General features: G+C 35.0%; 1 protein-coding gene across 7 annotated transcripts in view; it reads left to right on the top strand.

The window, feature by feature from the left end:
• The window catches only part of Fam169a (family with sequence similarity 169 member A), an 80,210-nt gene that overhangs the window by 54,126 nt on the left and 11,399 nt on the right, over nt 1-14,685 (top strand). For all 7 annotated transcript variants that reach the window (XM_063258349.1, XM_023567226.2, XM_063258347.1 and 4 more), the window contains 6 exons: nt 1,695-1,823; nt 2,507-2,619; nt 4,787-4,826; nt 5,347-5,497; nt 8,225-8,381; nt 14,227-14,421. In XM_063258349.1, coding sequence (XP_063114419.1) covers nt 1,695-1,823; nt 2,507-2,619; nt 4,787-4,826; nt 5,347-5,497; nt 8,225-8,381; nt 14,227-14,421 — 785 coding nt within the window. The remainder of the gene's footprint in view (nt 1-1,694; nt 1,824-2,506; nt 2,620-4,786; nt 4,827-5,346; nt 5,498-8,224; nt 8,382-14,226; nt 14,422-14,685) is intronic.

The following is a 14,685-nucleotide window of genomic DNA, read 5'->3' as shown; positions in this document are numbered from 1 at the left end:
TTAATTTTACTTTGAGTGATGTGCTAATTGAGATAGCTGTCAGCCAGGCATGTGATGCATGCCTGTAATACCAGGACTTGGGAAGTAAAGGCAGGAGGATGACTGCAAGTTCGAGGCTAGCCTGGGCTACATGATGAAGGAACCAGCCTAGACTACACAGTGAGACCCTGTCTCAAAGAACTTAAAAGAAAAAGAAAAAAGAAAGAACTAGCTATCAGTAGAAAATGGGGACACAACCTACTTCTAAGAGATTTAAGGGTCAGTAAAACTGGAACATCCATAACCAGAACCTGCTGCCTTCACCTGTCTTACATATTCTATTTTAAATTTAATAGTAATTTTTAATACTTTCATTTATTTCTTAATTTTTGTTTTTAAGATTTATTTTGATGACATTTTGGTATTATTAACACTGAATTATTCCCACTGAACAGGGAGTACAGTCACAAAATTCACAAGATGTAAAAGGGTTTCAGCAAAAAGTCTCCTATGTTGTCCTGTTTCTGCATGGAAACACTTCTGGCCTAAGTATTTTGGATAATGGCTACCCAGCCTACACAGCGTTTGTCATAGATGCCATTGATGTTCTCCTCTAAGCCCTGCCTAATCCCCTGCCTCTTTCTCCTTTCTCCCCCAGAGACACTCACTTGACGTTGGTGTATATCCTTCCTGCGTATGCTGTCACATGGAAGCATTATAAAGTATTGTTTAGCGTGCTTTTTAATTGATTTAAATTTTTTATTGTGTTAAAATACATACACATATAACACTTAAAATTTCCAGATGAATTACTCAGTGGCATGACTGACAATCTTGTGCACCTGTCACCACTGTCTGTATTCAAACTTACTTTGATTATCCCCTACATGATCTTTCTACCTGTTACACAGTAACTCCCTTTCTCCTTTTCCCCAGTCTTTTTGTAGCCTTTGTCCTGCTTTGTGTCTCTTCAGATTTTCTTATTCTAGGTACATCAGCTAAATAGAATCATTTAAAGTTTGTTCCCCTGTGCCTGGTTTATTTCACCAATACACTTTTTAAAAACATGTAACGTGTAACATGTCAAAGTTTAATGGTGTGTGTGTGTGTGTGTGTATGTGTGTGTGTATTGCTGGGGCTCCAACCTAGGCCCTGCATGTGGTCGCTCTACCTCTGAGCTGTACCCTTCATCTGTCATTCCTTCTTACAGCCAAATAGTATTTCATTGCATGAAATCATCATATCTTGTTTATCTGTTCATGTGATGCGGGCCATTTGTGTTGTTTCTGCTTTTGGCTATTGTATCCCTGCTGTGAACATTGATTCATAGAATTCTATGTTTTTGTTTTCAGTTCTTTTGGTTATGATACTTGAGAGTTAAATTACTGGTTCACATGGTAATTGCTTGTTTAAACTTTTTGAGGAATTGCCAATTTCCACAGTGCTGTGCCGTTTTGTTTAGTGCATTTTAAAACTATGTGACTTTTTTACACATACTGATTTGCTTGTATAGATTTATCAGTGTTGAAGCTTTTGGGTTTTAATAGTACTTCTTATAAACGAAACTGCTGAATACTTTTCTTGACTTGCTTTGATAGTGTTTGGGTATCATTGTAATGTTAGCTCCATTGAGCTGGGCAGCTTACTTTCTATCTTCTGTTTTTCAAAACAGTTGGTATTTGAGATTTCTAGGAAATTCTAAATGTATTTTACAGCTTGCAAACAATACCTTGAAAAGTATCCAGGAGATCATGAACTCCTTTGGGAAGTTGAAGGTGTTGGACACTGGTACCAGAGAATACCAGTCACCAGAGCATTGCAGAGAGAAACTCTTAAAATTACAGGTAGGAATGTTTCTGGTTTGAACATGTTCCATTTTTAAAAGTAGCACCTAGTACATAATGGTCTTGTCCAGAGAAGTGATATGTTACATGTTTTTGGCTTCAGGCTTTCATATCTGAAGTTTAAATTTTTATTATGTATCAGTTCTTGAGTCATGAACAATAAAGGGACCTAGGGGAATGTAACAGCTTGGTACAAATTGACAGATAATAAGTAAAGATGGATTGGCTGGGCTCGGTGGTGCATGCCTATAATCCTAGTCTTTGGGAAGCTGAGGCAGGAGGATTGCCATGAGTCCAAAGCCAGTCTGGGCTACATAGTAAGTTTAGCTCTAGTCTAGAATATACAGTGGGACTATTGTCTCAAAAAAAAAAGAAGAAGAAGAAGAAGAAGGAGAAGAAGAAGAAAACAACAGCAAAAGAACCCATGGATTATTGAAACAGCATCGGATAGGCTTCCAGAGACCAGCGGTGGCCTCTTAGCTCATACACCTCTTCCCAATGTCACACACTACTGAAATATGTAAGACTTGTGATGATGGAGCAAGTTCATTATAAGATACCGTGATGGGAACGTTTCACACCTAGACTTTCTTTCTGTGTAGGGTGTACAAAGACATTACAGTGTTAAAATTAAAAACAGATGCTGAGTGGATACTGATTAAAAGTGCTTTTTCTATACACAGCGATGTCTCACAGTGACGCAAAAAGACCAGCGTCTGGAGAATATGGTCTTGCAGCTGTTCCAGAATATGGAGCAGGAACTAAAGACAGTCAGTCTAATGAGATGCAGCTAACTGTAGGTACACTATATATTCACCTTAGGAAGTAATATTGCTGTTTCTTTAAAATGGATCCCATTTATATTTTTAAGTTTTGAATGTTAAAGTTCTTCAGCAATGCTACTAGGTAACTTCAGTTGCATTCATTTTCTGTGAATTTAGTAAGGACTTAGTTTTCTTTGAAAGATAGTTATAATGGGGTTAATAGTATTACAAGCTAATTAAAGGCAATTTAGAATTCACTTAAAAATATAGAATATAAAAAATTGATAATCTTGTTAGAGCCACTGTTAAACTTTGTTATATATTATAAAGCATGTGTATGTACAGATTTTTTTGTGTTTATTCTGTAATACTCTTCTGTCTTTCTCTGTTAACAAAAGGATTTTTACATAGCTTTGTTTTAAATCATGATTGTCAAATAGTAGCACACTATTACATTATATATAAATCTCATCATTTTTTTATTTAACATAGGATACTTTTTGTTTACATTTTTCTGTAGTACAGGAACAAGCACATTTGTATGTGAATCTTTTTGCATGTATAATTGTTCCTTGTGCATGTAAATGTCTAGAAGTAGAATTAGAAGTAGCTTAGAGATTATGAAGCTTTTTGTAGGAGGTTTGAGGCTCTGTGCTCTAGGTCTCTGCAGAATGAGTAGATTTTGCTCATGTTAGGTATCCTGTAAGGAGAAGAGAGGTCTCATTATTAACTTAGCAGATTCTTGTCTAGAATTATGTTTGCAGAACTTGATATTATTTAAAATATGGCCCCACTGCTGGAATTCTAGAAATCTCTTTATGCATGGGTTATTTATGCATATCATAAATAAATTATATTATTTATTACAGTCAAGGTTTTTTACATGCATGTCTGAGTATGTTTTTAATGAATATTGAATATGTCTGTAAATTTCAGATTGATGTAAGGAAGCACTACTGTGGGAAATTATTTATACTTACTCTTGTTTGAGTGACAGTTGACTATATTTATGTGAAAAAAAATTGTATGTTTTTAAGAAGAATGACTAATATACATGTATATAAAGGGTTTTTTTTGTGTGTGTGTGTGCCAGGGATCAAACTCATGATCTCACGTTTGCCAAGCAGGCACTTATGCCACTGAGCTAAATCCCTGGCCCCAAGGATTAATTTTTTAAAAAAATTTTTCTGTATTTAGAACTTCAGACTTAGGGCTGGGGATTTAGCTCAGTGACTTAAGTGCCTGCCTGGCAAGCACGAGGTCATGAATTCGATCCCCAGTACCACAAAAAAAAAAAAAAAAAAAAAAAAAACTTCAGACTTCAGAATAAGCCCCCCTTCTTTTATATTATTGTCTAATTCCTTGGGTATATAGATTCATTTAGTAGTTACCAGCTATAATAAAGTCAAGGAAAGTAACAAATCTGCTCTTCCCCTATATGTAATAAAGGCAATTATTTTAATATAAATCTGTAAATGTGTGACGGTGAATAGATTGTAGTTTATAATGGAGTAGGTAGGTACTATCATTGAGCATACAGAGATATGGTTCTTACGCACATGGGATAACTGGTTCAAACTGCATTGCTTGAAACATGATTGGAGATACATAGCAGAAAAAGACTTGTACGGGTTTGTTAGGGGTTCTGTGGCAAGGATTATTACAGCATTTCAGAGGAAGGCATGTTAAAAACAGATGTGAAGGAAAATGGCATGTTTAATATGAGTGCTATTTGTTACTGAAGAGTTTTTGGGCTTGTATTTCATGATAAACCATTAAAGGTTTTTTTTTAAGTATCGGTGGTACATTTTGTGACATGAACGTGCCATTCTGTCTCCAGTTTGGAAAGGTATAGATAGGCTATCGTTTAAGGGAAGGATACCAGTGAAGAGGCTTTTTAAATTGTTTAGGTTAAAGATAAGTCCTGAACTTAAAGCACTGGTAGTGCAAAAGACCAGACAATTCTGAACCATTCTTCAGTTGAAATTGACAGACTCTGTGAGCAATCAGTGAGGGATAGGAAGAAATCATTACTACCTCTTAGGTTTCTGCTATGATGACTGAATTGTTAATGCCATTCACCTAAAGAGGGACTAATAATGGGGAGCAGTAAAGTTCATTTGGGGGTAGGTAGGATGTGAAATTAGACGGGGTATTACAATTTATATTTCTGGATTTTAATTTATATGGTTCTTTTAGATTGATTCTCTCAAAGATGCCTTCGCAAGCACTTCTGAAGGTAAGAAACTGAGCTAATTATCCATGTTTGAGATAGGTGTAAGGATGGATATACCTGTGTGAGACCTAGAATAAGTGAAGATTTGTACAGCTCTCAAATCTAGATCTGGTGCTAATGCCACTATCTCTAGTTTTGCTGGGCATAAATGCTGAGAACACTGTTGTGTGACCTCTCACTTGTTTTAATATCTGTGAAATAGGGCCAGAGATCTCTGCATTATTTCCTAGTTCATTAGGAGAGACTATAAGTTAAAAATGAAAAAAACACTTTCCAAAGCTCAGAGTTAATGGAAATGTGAGAAATAAATATTGACAGAGTTGTGTTACACTTTAGAAAATGACATTGACATTATTTTCTTAGTTTGATATAAATTAAGACACTTAACAGCTTATATTTGACATACCAAGTATAGTGGTAGGATTATAAGAAAGCTAGAGTAGTGCTCATACTTTTATATATTTTTATAGGTCATCCTTTCATTGCATAATTAAGTACAATTTTGGTATATTTTTTCCCTCAGGTCTTGAAAAAACACTTGCTTCTACTCGTGCCCGGGGCAGTCATTTGAAGAGGCCAAAGATTGGAAAGCGATTTCAGGATTCTGAATTCACTAGTTCTCAAGATGAAGATGAAAAAATTGCCCAGACTTCACCTACAGCTTCACTAAATAAGTAATTGTTTATTTAACTTGTATTGTTCTATTCTTTCATACTATTAGTATTTAGTACTTAACAGTAGAGGTTATTCAATTCTTTGTGTAGTGAAATCTTTGGTCTAGAGGTTTATATTTGGATCTGTCTACAAGGTGCCTGGGTATGTTTCCTAGTGATATTACCTTAATAGCAGTTGCTGTGAGAGTGGAATGAAATCACTGTTGATTCTTTCATGTATGATAATTGGGGAAAATATTTTAGACACTATATGATCGTAAATGAGTGCTTATCACCAACTTTAAATTTGACAGCATAGTTGTTAGCAGTGCTGAAGCTAAGTCAGCTTTTTAAAATCCCCATTTGTACTTTATAACTGATATATTTTACTGGGCTACTTACAATTTACAGTGTAGTGATAATTATAAAATAGTAGAGTCAGTTCTTCCAGAAACTTAATAAGTAAATCATTAGAATGTTTGGGTCAAAATTTATCTTGTTTTTCCTTAAAGAAGGCAAGGTTAAAAATTTTATAATAATGTTTATCTTGTATTCTAGTAGTTCTGACCATTCTTGAGTTTACTGTTTAGTCAGCTCATAGCCTTGTCATTTTTGCTGTCAAATTATTTTATATGTGTAGAGAATTTTGTAGTTGTGCTGATTTCATTATGTAAATCATTTCAAAATTAGGTAATTAAATATGTAAATGTTTTAGTGAGAAGTTTATATTGTTAAAAGACTATAAGTATTTAAATCTAGTTTATAAAATGAATAATAAATGAGTTTATGGGAAAACTGTATGGTTTTCTAACTGAGAAGTGCCCTTTTTAGGAGGGAATATAATAAATGATTCTACTTAGAACATCCCTGAATTATTGTAGAATTCGTTTGCTTTTCATAAACAGAACAATAACGTTAAGACTAAATGTTTGAGCTGGGTGTGGTGACATATACCTGTAGTCCCAGAATTTAAAAGACTGGGGCATGAGGATTACTTGAGTTTGAAGCCAGCCTGAGGCACATTGAGTTTAAGGCTGAACTGAAGTACGTAGTGAGACCTTGTCTGGGAAAAAAAAAAAAAAAAACGGAAAGAAAAGACTAAATGCATGAATGCTTCCTCACGTTATGAAAAGCAGACTTCTCCTTTGCCCTTGAATAACTGACTGCCTCGTGGTAAAGACAGATACATACACACTTGTGAGCCTTGGAGGGTAGACGTGATAGAACAGTGGTAAGGCATGCAAAGGAGAGAGATGCATCTAATTGAAGGGATGAAGAGATTTGGAATGTAGGGCCTGGATTTCAAAGTTCTATGGATGCTCAATACAGATTTGGAGGAAAGATTTTCTAATCTAAGGGTCCATAAGTTGTGGGCCACAGGCTGAGTCTGATCTCCTCTTTGTTTTGTTTGCAGTGCTGAGTGGTCTAATCCTGTGCATACTGGGTAGGGGCTATAACACTAGACTGCATTGCCAGCCATACATACCACTTGTCCTTGTAAATAAAATTTTTATTGTAAGACATCATGCTTATTAACTTTATCCATCTTCTGTCCAGATTGATTTCACATTATGGTGGCAGAGATGTGTAGTTGGAATAGACCATGGGCCTATAAAACCTAACAGAAAAGTTGCCCAGCACCATGATGTTAGAGGAAAGCTGTCCAGTAGAGGTGAGGGAGGTGTTCTGTGTGTGCACCACACAGTGTGGTAGCCACTAGCCAGTGTACTCATTGCAGACTTGAAGCTGGCTGGTGTAAATGAAGAACTGAATTTTATAATTCATTTAGTTGTACTTAATTTCATTTAATTGTACTGAAGTTAAATGTAAAATAGTGGCTTGTCTCTTGTGGGTATTGTATTAGTGCAGACCTAGTCTAAAGGAGTATGAGCAAAGGAACAAAGACATTTTGATTAGAATAATTGCTATATAAAGTATAGTGGTACCTCGGTTCATGAACTTAATTCTTGCCGTGGTTTTGGTTGCAAATGGAATTGAACAAGAACTAAATAAAAGTGTTAGTGTCTACCTAGTAGGAAATAAAAAGGTAGGGGTCTGGTTGGATTAGGTCTAGAGAAGAGGTACGCTTTACTCAGAGAGGTTAGGGAGAGCTGGTGAAAGTTCCCAAATTGATCTGTAACAAGTGACGATCCATGTATCAGGACGACAGCTCTGAAAGTTCTGATGAAGAATGTGCTATATGCAGTCCAGAGAGAATTTGGGCCCAAAGCCCAAATGGGAGTACAGAGCCAGAGATATGTTTGAAAGGCATTTTGGAGATAGAACTTAAGCATTACAATTAGTTTTCCATGCTGATTTTTTTTGATAATGAAAGGGGTATTTTTATCAGGGCCACATGTAGTTCACTGGTGAAACATATGATATGTGTAGTTTACACAAGCATACTAAGGTACATTGGATCACCAGCTTCACAAACTAAACACCAACGTTTATAAAATACTGGAATATATGTTCATTGCAATAAAAGAAGGTTGAATAATACATGGGTAGAATAAAAACCAGGTCTGATTTCTGTGACTGAGAAGATGATATGATACTAATTGAACTGAGGAACAAGATGGAAATGAGAACAAATTGTAAGAGCTGAACAGATTGGTTTTTGATCTGCAAAACCTAAAGAAGTTGATGGAATGACACTTAACCTAATTCTCTAAAATAGTAACTTGGTTTCTTGAAATTTTTTATTGATAATAAAATGAGTACAAATAGTTTTCTTTTATTTTCTAGATTAGAGTCGACTGTGCGCACGTCAGAGAGTTCAGAAGACTTCCCAGAAGAAGATCCAGAGCAGAGAGGGACTGATTTTGAGGATGACAGCAGTGATAAAGATGCACGGCCCACACCTAAAACACAGCCACATCCAGAGAAGCAGGATGGTGAAAAAGTATGCAGTTGGTTTTAAATGAAGTGGATAGTAGTAACTAAGTTCTAAGTTTCTTGATCAATATGTTGTTCAAAAAACATAATGATAAATTTTAGAAACTGTGGTGCTAGAAAGGCATATACGGTATAAAAGTCAGGTAGTAAAACAGAAATAATTACTATTTCATGCTCAGTTCATAAAAGTTGAGTTGTAGCAAGTATCACTAGAGTTGTTTAAAGTAGTAAGATCCCCAGTGCATTTAAAAGATAAATGTGTACACAAATTCTGTGTGGCTTTACCAAAACAACTGGCATGTCTTCAAATCCAGAAAACCATCAGTTATGTCCCTGTTTTGGTTAGAACAATAAGAATTAATTATTCAGAAAACAGAAATTGACCAAAATTGGTTTTATGGATTACAAATAAGTTAACTCATTTTTTTTAAAGTAGGAGAAAACAAATAGACAAATCCTTTGTAACTAACCTGTTTATCTGGTTTGATTCCAAAAGCCTCTGAAATACTTAACCTGTACTCTCATTTTTACTTCCTGTTTCCTGTCCTTTTTCTGTAATAACATCAATCCTTTTTGCTCTCAGATTCCTTATTTCTTTGGTATACACTTGAGTTTCTTGAAAAACCTTTCACCTGTTTCCCAAGTTTATACAGCTGGTGAATACTGTGGAGTTTTTTCTATTTTGTTTTTTGTCTTTTTGAGTCAGGGTCTTGCTATGCAGGTGTCAGTCTGGCCTTACGCTCACTTTGTAACCCAGGCTGGTCTTAAATTCACAATGATCCTCCTGCCTCTGCCTCATGAGTGCTGGAATTACAGATATGCACCACCATGCCCAGCTTATTTTAAAGTCACTCCATTTTAGCTTCTCCTACTTCCTGAAATTGTATTTTGAAATGGCATCTTTTCTTAGAGAACATTGGGGAAATAAAATATATGTGAAAAAGTTAATATTTTTTACAATGAAATATTTACTAAATACAGTGTTTACATGCATCTAAATGTCAGTGGCTTTCCCTTACTGGAGTTGACTACTCTCCCTACTTGAAGTACTCCAAACTGATGGCTTTGTAACTCCTGTGTATTGTTGTTTCTTGGTGATTTTTTTAATCACTGAAGTTTTATGTTTGTTTATGTCTGTCTGTCTGTCTATAAATGTATCTTGCCTACTTAATATTTCTATGTAGGCAGATGATATTTGTCCTCTTAAAAGTTAAAATCTCTATTTTTTTCCAAAATCCATTTTATTTCGAGGATAAAAAAAGAAGAAGAAAAAAACTACAACAGAATTTCAAAATACATCAGTTAAGGGACAACAATAGGGAATCTATCTCTTTATTCTTTTGAGTTCTGTATTAACACTATTTTCCTGTTTCTTTCATTCTGTTCTCAATCTAAAACTTGAAGGACTAATTTTCTTTCTTCTTTGCTTTCTACTTTTTGGTTACTACAATTCTATTTTGTTTTCAACATTTGCTCTTTCTGTTGTTTTTCCACATAATATTTCTCTTAGTCTGGTTGATCCTTTTGTGAATTTACTGTATGTAATCATCTTTTGTGTGCAGTTAATTTTTGTATCCCACCTGTTATAATAATGAAATAAATACCTATTAACTATAGGAAATATTTCATTGTAAAATTTTTTTGTCTTATTAGTGTATGTTTGTAATACATAATGATTATATCCTGAGAGAGAAGTACATGTACATAACACATCTTAATTCTTTTTTCATCTACTTCCCTTTTTCTCCCTGCCCATTCTCTTCATATGTTGGCCCCTTTCCTTTTGCAAAAGACCTGTGCCCCTGTTTTCTATTATCCATCTTTTATTTTTCTCTTCATTTCTATTTTGAGTTTTTCATATACAGGAAATCATGCAGTATAGAAGTTTGGATGTGTGATTTATTTCACTTAACATTATGGTCCTGATGGACATCCATTTTTCTGCAGTGACTCAATTTTATCCTTCTTTATGGCAAAGAAGTGCTCCACTGAGTTTAAATACCATATTTTCTTTATGTGTTCATCTGTTAATGGACTTGTAAGCAGATTCCAAGATTTAGCTAATATGAATTGTGCTGCTGTTAACATGGGTGTATATGTGCCACTGTAATCTGCTGTCTTTAACTTGTTGTAGAAGATACCTAAAAGGAATATAACTGTGCCAGATGGAATTTGTATTTTAGTTTTTTGAGGAATCTCCATATTGATGTCCATAGTAGTTGTACTAGTTTACATTCCTGCCAACAATATAGAATGGTTCTTAGTCTCAATTTTGTTAATTTGTACTCTGATCTTTGTACATAATTTACTTTCTTGAACTAGCTTTGAATTTGGATTGTTCTTGTTTTTCTTTTATTTGGAGGTACATAACAATAGATTATTTGCATGGGTTCAGTCTGGTTTTTTGATGGGATCGTTCACAGCTGTAAACTCACCTCTTTGGGCTGCTTGCACCGTAATCCATTGGTTCTGGTATGTTGTAGCAGAACTACATTGGATGTAGGAAGTGTTCCTTGGAATTTCTTGGTTGATGTCTTCTGTGACCCATTGCTTATTCCAAGAATGTACTGTTTTAATTTCCATCTGTTTGCATAATTTCTGTGGTTTCTTTGGCTTTTAATTTCTAGTTTCATTGTGCTATCGTATGTTAATATACATTGAAGAATTTTGATTCCTTTGCAGTTACTTAAGCATGCTTCATGGGTTTGTGTGGTCTATTTCTATGTGAGGCTGTGAAGAATGTGTTGTTGGTAGGTGGGATGCTGTCTATTAAGTCCATTTGTTTAAACTGATATTTCTTTGTTGATTTTTCTTTTGTTTTGTTTTTGGTTCAGTTCATCTGTTTTGTGATAGTGGGGTATTGAGGTTTCTCACTATAATTATGTTGATGTTTGTCTGACCTTTTATATCTGGTATGTTTTATGAAGTTCAATGCCTGGTGTTTGTTTATAATGGTTACTCTTTCTTGTTGTTGAATTGTTTTCTTTTTCAATATGTAGTATCTTTCTTTGCCTCTTCTGATTTTGACTTGAACTCCAGTTTGTCTGAAAGTAGGATAGCTATTTTAGGTATATTGGGATAATCTATTACTTGTTCTCAGGTTCCTGTTACAATGAGTATTATTTTCCATATTAATTTTAGTCTGTGAATTTCTTTTAGAATTTTGTATCATACACTGAACAATGTTGGGTTTTATTTCTGAGCCATTCTGCCTGTCCATATCTTCTGATTGGTGAGTTGAGATTTCGTGTACTGAACAGTGTCAATTTATTCCCGTCGTTCTGTTATATTCATGTTACACATTCCTCTTTTCCCTCTTTTTGCATAACTGCTTATCTTGCTTGATGAATTCATTCTGGTAGCCGTTTTAGCATTGTTTAACTTCATTGTGTTTTTCTAGGATATACCTGAGAAATTTTTGGAGTGCTGGTTTGCTGGTCATGAATTAACATGGTGCTTTTTGTCATAAAAGTATCTTATTTCTCCATCAGTTTTGAAAGATATTTCTGCAGGATGTATCATTCTGGGTTGTAAGTGGCTTGTTTCATTTCACTCCAAGCTCTCTTGCCCTGTGAAGCTTGTGTTGAGAAGTTTGCTGTTAATTCTAGTGGCTTTACCATGTAAGTTTTATTGTTTGTTTGTTAAGTCCATTATGTCAGATTATTGATTTTTTTAAAAATCTGTTTTATCATTTTAAATAATTTAACTGTTGTGTGGCTTTTGAATTTTTCCCCTCATGCCCCATGACTCAGCTTTGGGGGAAATGAAAGCTTTTGAAAGATTTTTTTAATCTTGTTCTCTCTCTCTCTCTCTCTCTCTCTCTCTCTCTCTCTCTCTCTTCTCTCCTCTCTCTCCCCCCCTGTCCTAGAGTTTCTGGTTCAATAATAGTGGAAAGATTTTGTTGCTCACATGGAAACCTTTTTAGTTAGTATCTGCTTTTCACAGATGCACTCTAGATATTACTAACTCTATAGGCCTTTATCTTTGTCCAAGATCTAACCACCTCTGTAATTTTGGAGGAGAGAATATATTGACCCACTTCTCCAGGAAGTGGGGGGCCTGCATATAATATAATGCTAATAAGGGCCGTGCAGATATTAGCATATGAAAAACCCCTTAGTAGCAACAGCTATGTCACCTTGGCAGTTCCAGTAAAATCAGCAATAGTAATAGCATCAAACATAAATTGGATGTTAAGATGCCATAAAAAACCAGTAATGTGCTACCTTTGACTCTTCTAACAAAGAGATTTATAATTACCGTACAAACACGTAAGACCAACCAGATATTGACATAACAGTAAATCTACTAAATTCAACAGCTCCCTCTCCACTAACAATAGAAAAAACTTCAGCAGTAAGAGCATAGAATTATCTGACTGTCTGAAGCTTCTGAAGAAGCTTAAATGTAGAGAGGCTGGGGAACTTGAGAAAGAAAGAAAATTTGAAAAATTGTACAATGGAAGGTGAATAGGGGAAAAATGAAATAAAAAATTCAGGAGTAAAAGTAAATTAATAGAAGTAGATACAAGTAACAGAAGTAAACAGAAGTAAGAGAAGAAAAAGAAAAAATTTAAACATTATAAACTTGAGGAAGTAATTGCTGTTTTTTCTGATTAAAATTATTTTAGAAAAATGTTTCTTACAGAAGTTTCAGATTTCAGTCATTTTTTAAAATTTCCTTCTAAAAAAGGAAAATTTTTTTTTCTAAGAGCAGAATATATTTATTGAGAGAAGGAAAGCTTCTGTTTGAGTGAGACAGAAGGGGTCCTGAATGGGTTGCCAAAGACTCTTGTTTTTTCTAGGGACTTTTATGGAGTAAAATCATGGGGTGAGACGAGTCAAAGATGGGGAAACTGGGAACTTGCAAGGCAGACTGGCATAAGGTGGGATAGAACTATGGTTAGCTAATAAGATTAATTGTTCAGGTAAAATTGACCAAATCAGGGACAAATGGTTAAGTGAATCACATAGCCAGCGAGCATTCTTACAGCAGTGACTCCATGTTTTCAGGTATCTTTTATAACCCAGCTTGCCTATTTCTGAACACTGAAATGTACCATTTCTAATTGTTTAAAGTGATAATAAAACTCATTATTAGAATGTCCCTGAGAGCACCATGTGGTGGCACACAAACATATAAGACCTTGTCTCAAGAAAGGCAGAAAAGAAATTTTCACTAGGATTAATTAGAAATATTTGATATTGAAAAGAAGTTAACTGATAAACTTTGGAAGAATTTCAGAAATTGAGGATTTGTATTGCCGGGTCACCTTTCCATACTTTGGTAATATGATGCAAGGGACTGCATCGTATAGAAATGACCTCATTTGACAGTAAACTACATGCAGTTGGTGCTGTCTTCACCCACCAAGAAGCAGCCACCAAACTCATCTCTCCCTGGGGCTCGTATTGCTTGGTCTTTGTAGGTCTTGAATAGTAGGTGCTCCTTAAAAGAGCTGGCATCATTTACAGTTCGTACTGATGCCTCTTTCTTGAAAGGGCTCTTCCCTTCCAGTTGCCCTGTAAGAATTATGAGTAAGGAGGCAGTCTTTTCTCTGAGACTCTGCCCCACAGTGTGTGACTGTACAGCATCCTGGACTAACCCTGTCTCCGGAAGGATGGTGGGAAAATGAGATACTCATGAATTCCCTGTTTTGACCCTGCTTCCCAAGTTTTCCTTTTTCTTCTAGTAAAAGTTTTTAAAAAGAGTTAAATAATAGTTAATGATATTCTCTATTCTAAATCCATTGTGATTCCTGGTAGATGACAGATAGGAACTGAGAAGGGCTCCATCTTACATAACAAATAACTTAGTTTATAACCTTGTCCCACTTTCTTCTCCTGGTGTAGGATTCTGAATTGGAGCCAATGAATGGTGAGATAATGGACGAGAGTATTAAGACCTCACTTGTTACTGAAGAGGAAGACTCTGGTAATGAAGAAGAATTAAAAGTGCAGTCTTCTAATTCCAATGAAAACACTGCAAATAGTGTTCCACTGGGGGTAGAATCTTCAAAACACCCTGAGACTGTGGCACCAGATAAAGTAAGGCACAAATGACTTTTTTTTAATTAAAATGCCAGTATTTATTAAGTTCCAATATATTTCCTCCACCTTGACAAGTAATTTACCTTTAGATAATATTGTGAGAAAATATACTCAGTAATTCTGTTTAAATCTTTGTAATCTTGATTTATAACTTCCTTATGTGGCTCAATCTGTATCATCTGATCAAAGTCATTATCTACCTTGTGAAAAATGAATTTTATTTCGTAGGCTTACGGGAATGCTTAAAAAAATGGATAAAAC

Source organism: Cavia porcellus, unplaced genomic scaffold (assembly GCF_034190915.1).
Source record: "Cavia porcellus strain 051 isolate PalLab524CR breed Dunkin Hartley unplaced genomic scaffold, mCavPor4.1 scaffold_11, whole genome shotgun sequence".
NCBI classification, from domain to species: domain Eukaryota; kingdom Metazoa; phylum Chordata; class Mammalia; order Rodentia; family Caviidae; genus Cavia; species Cavia porcellus.
Note: the sequence above shows the minus strand (reverse complement) of the source record. Positions and strands in the feature narration are given on the sequence as shown.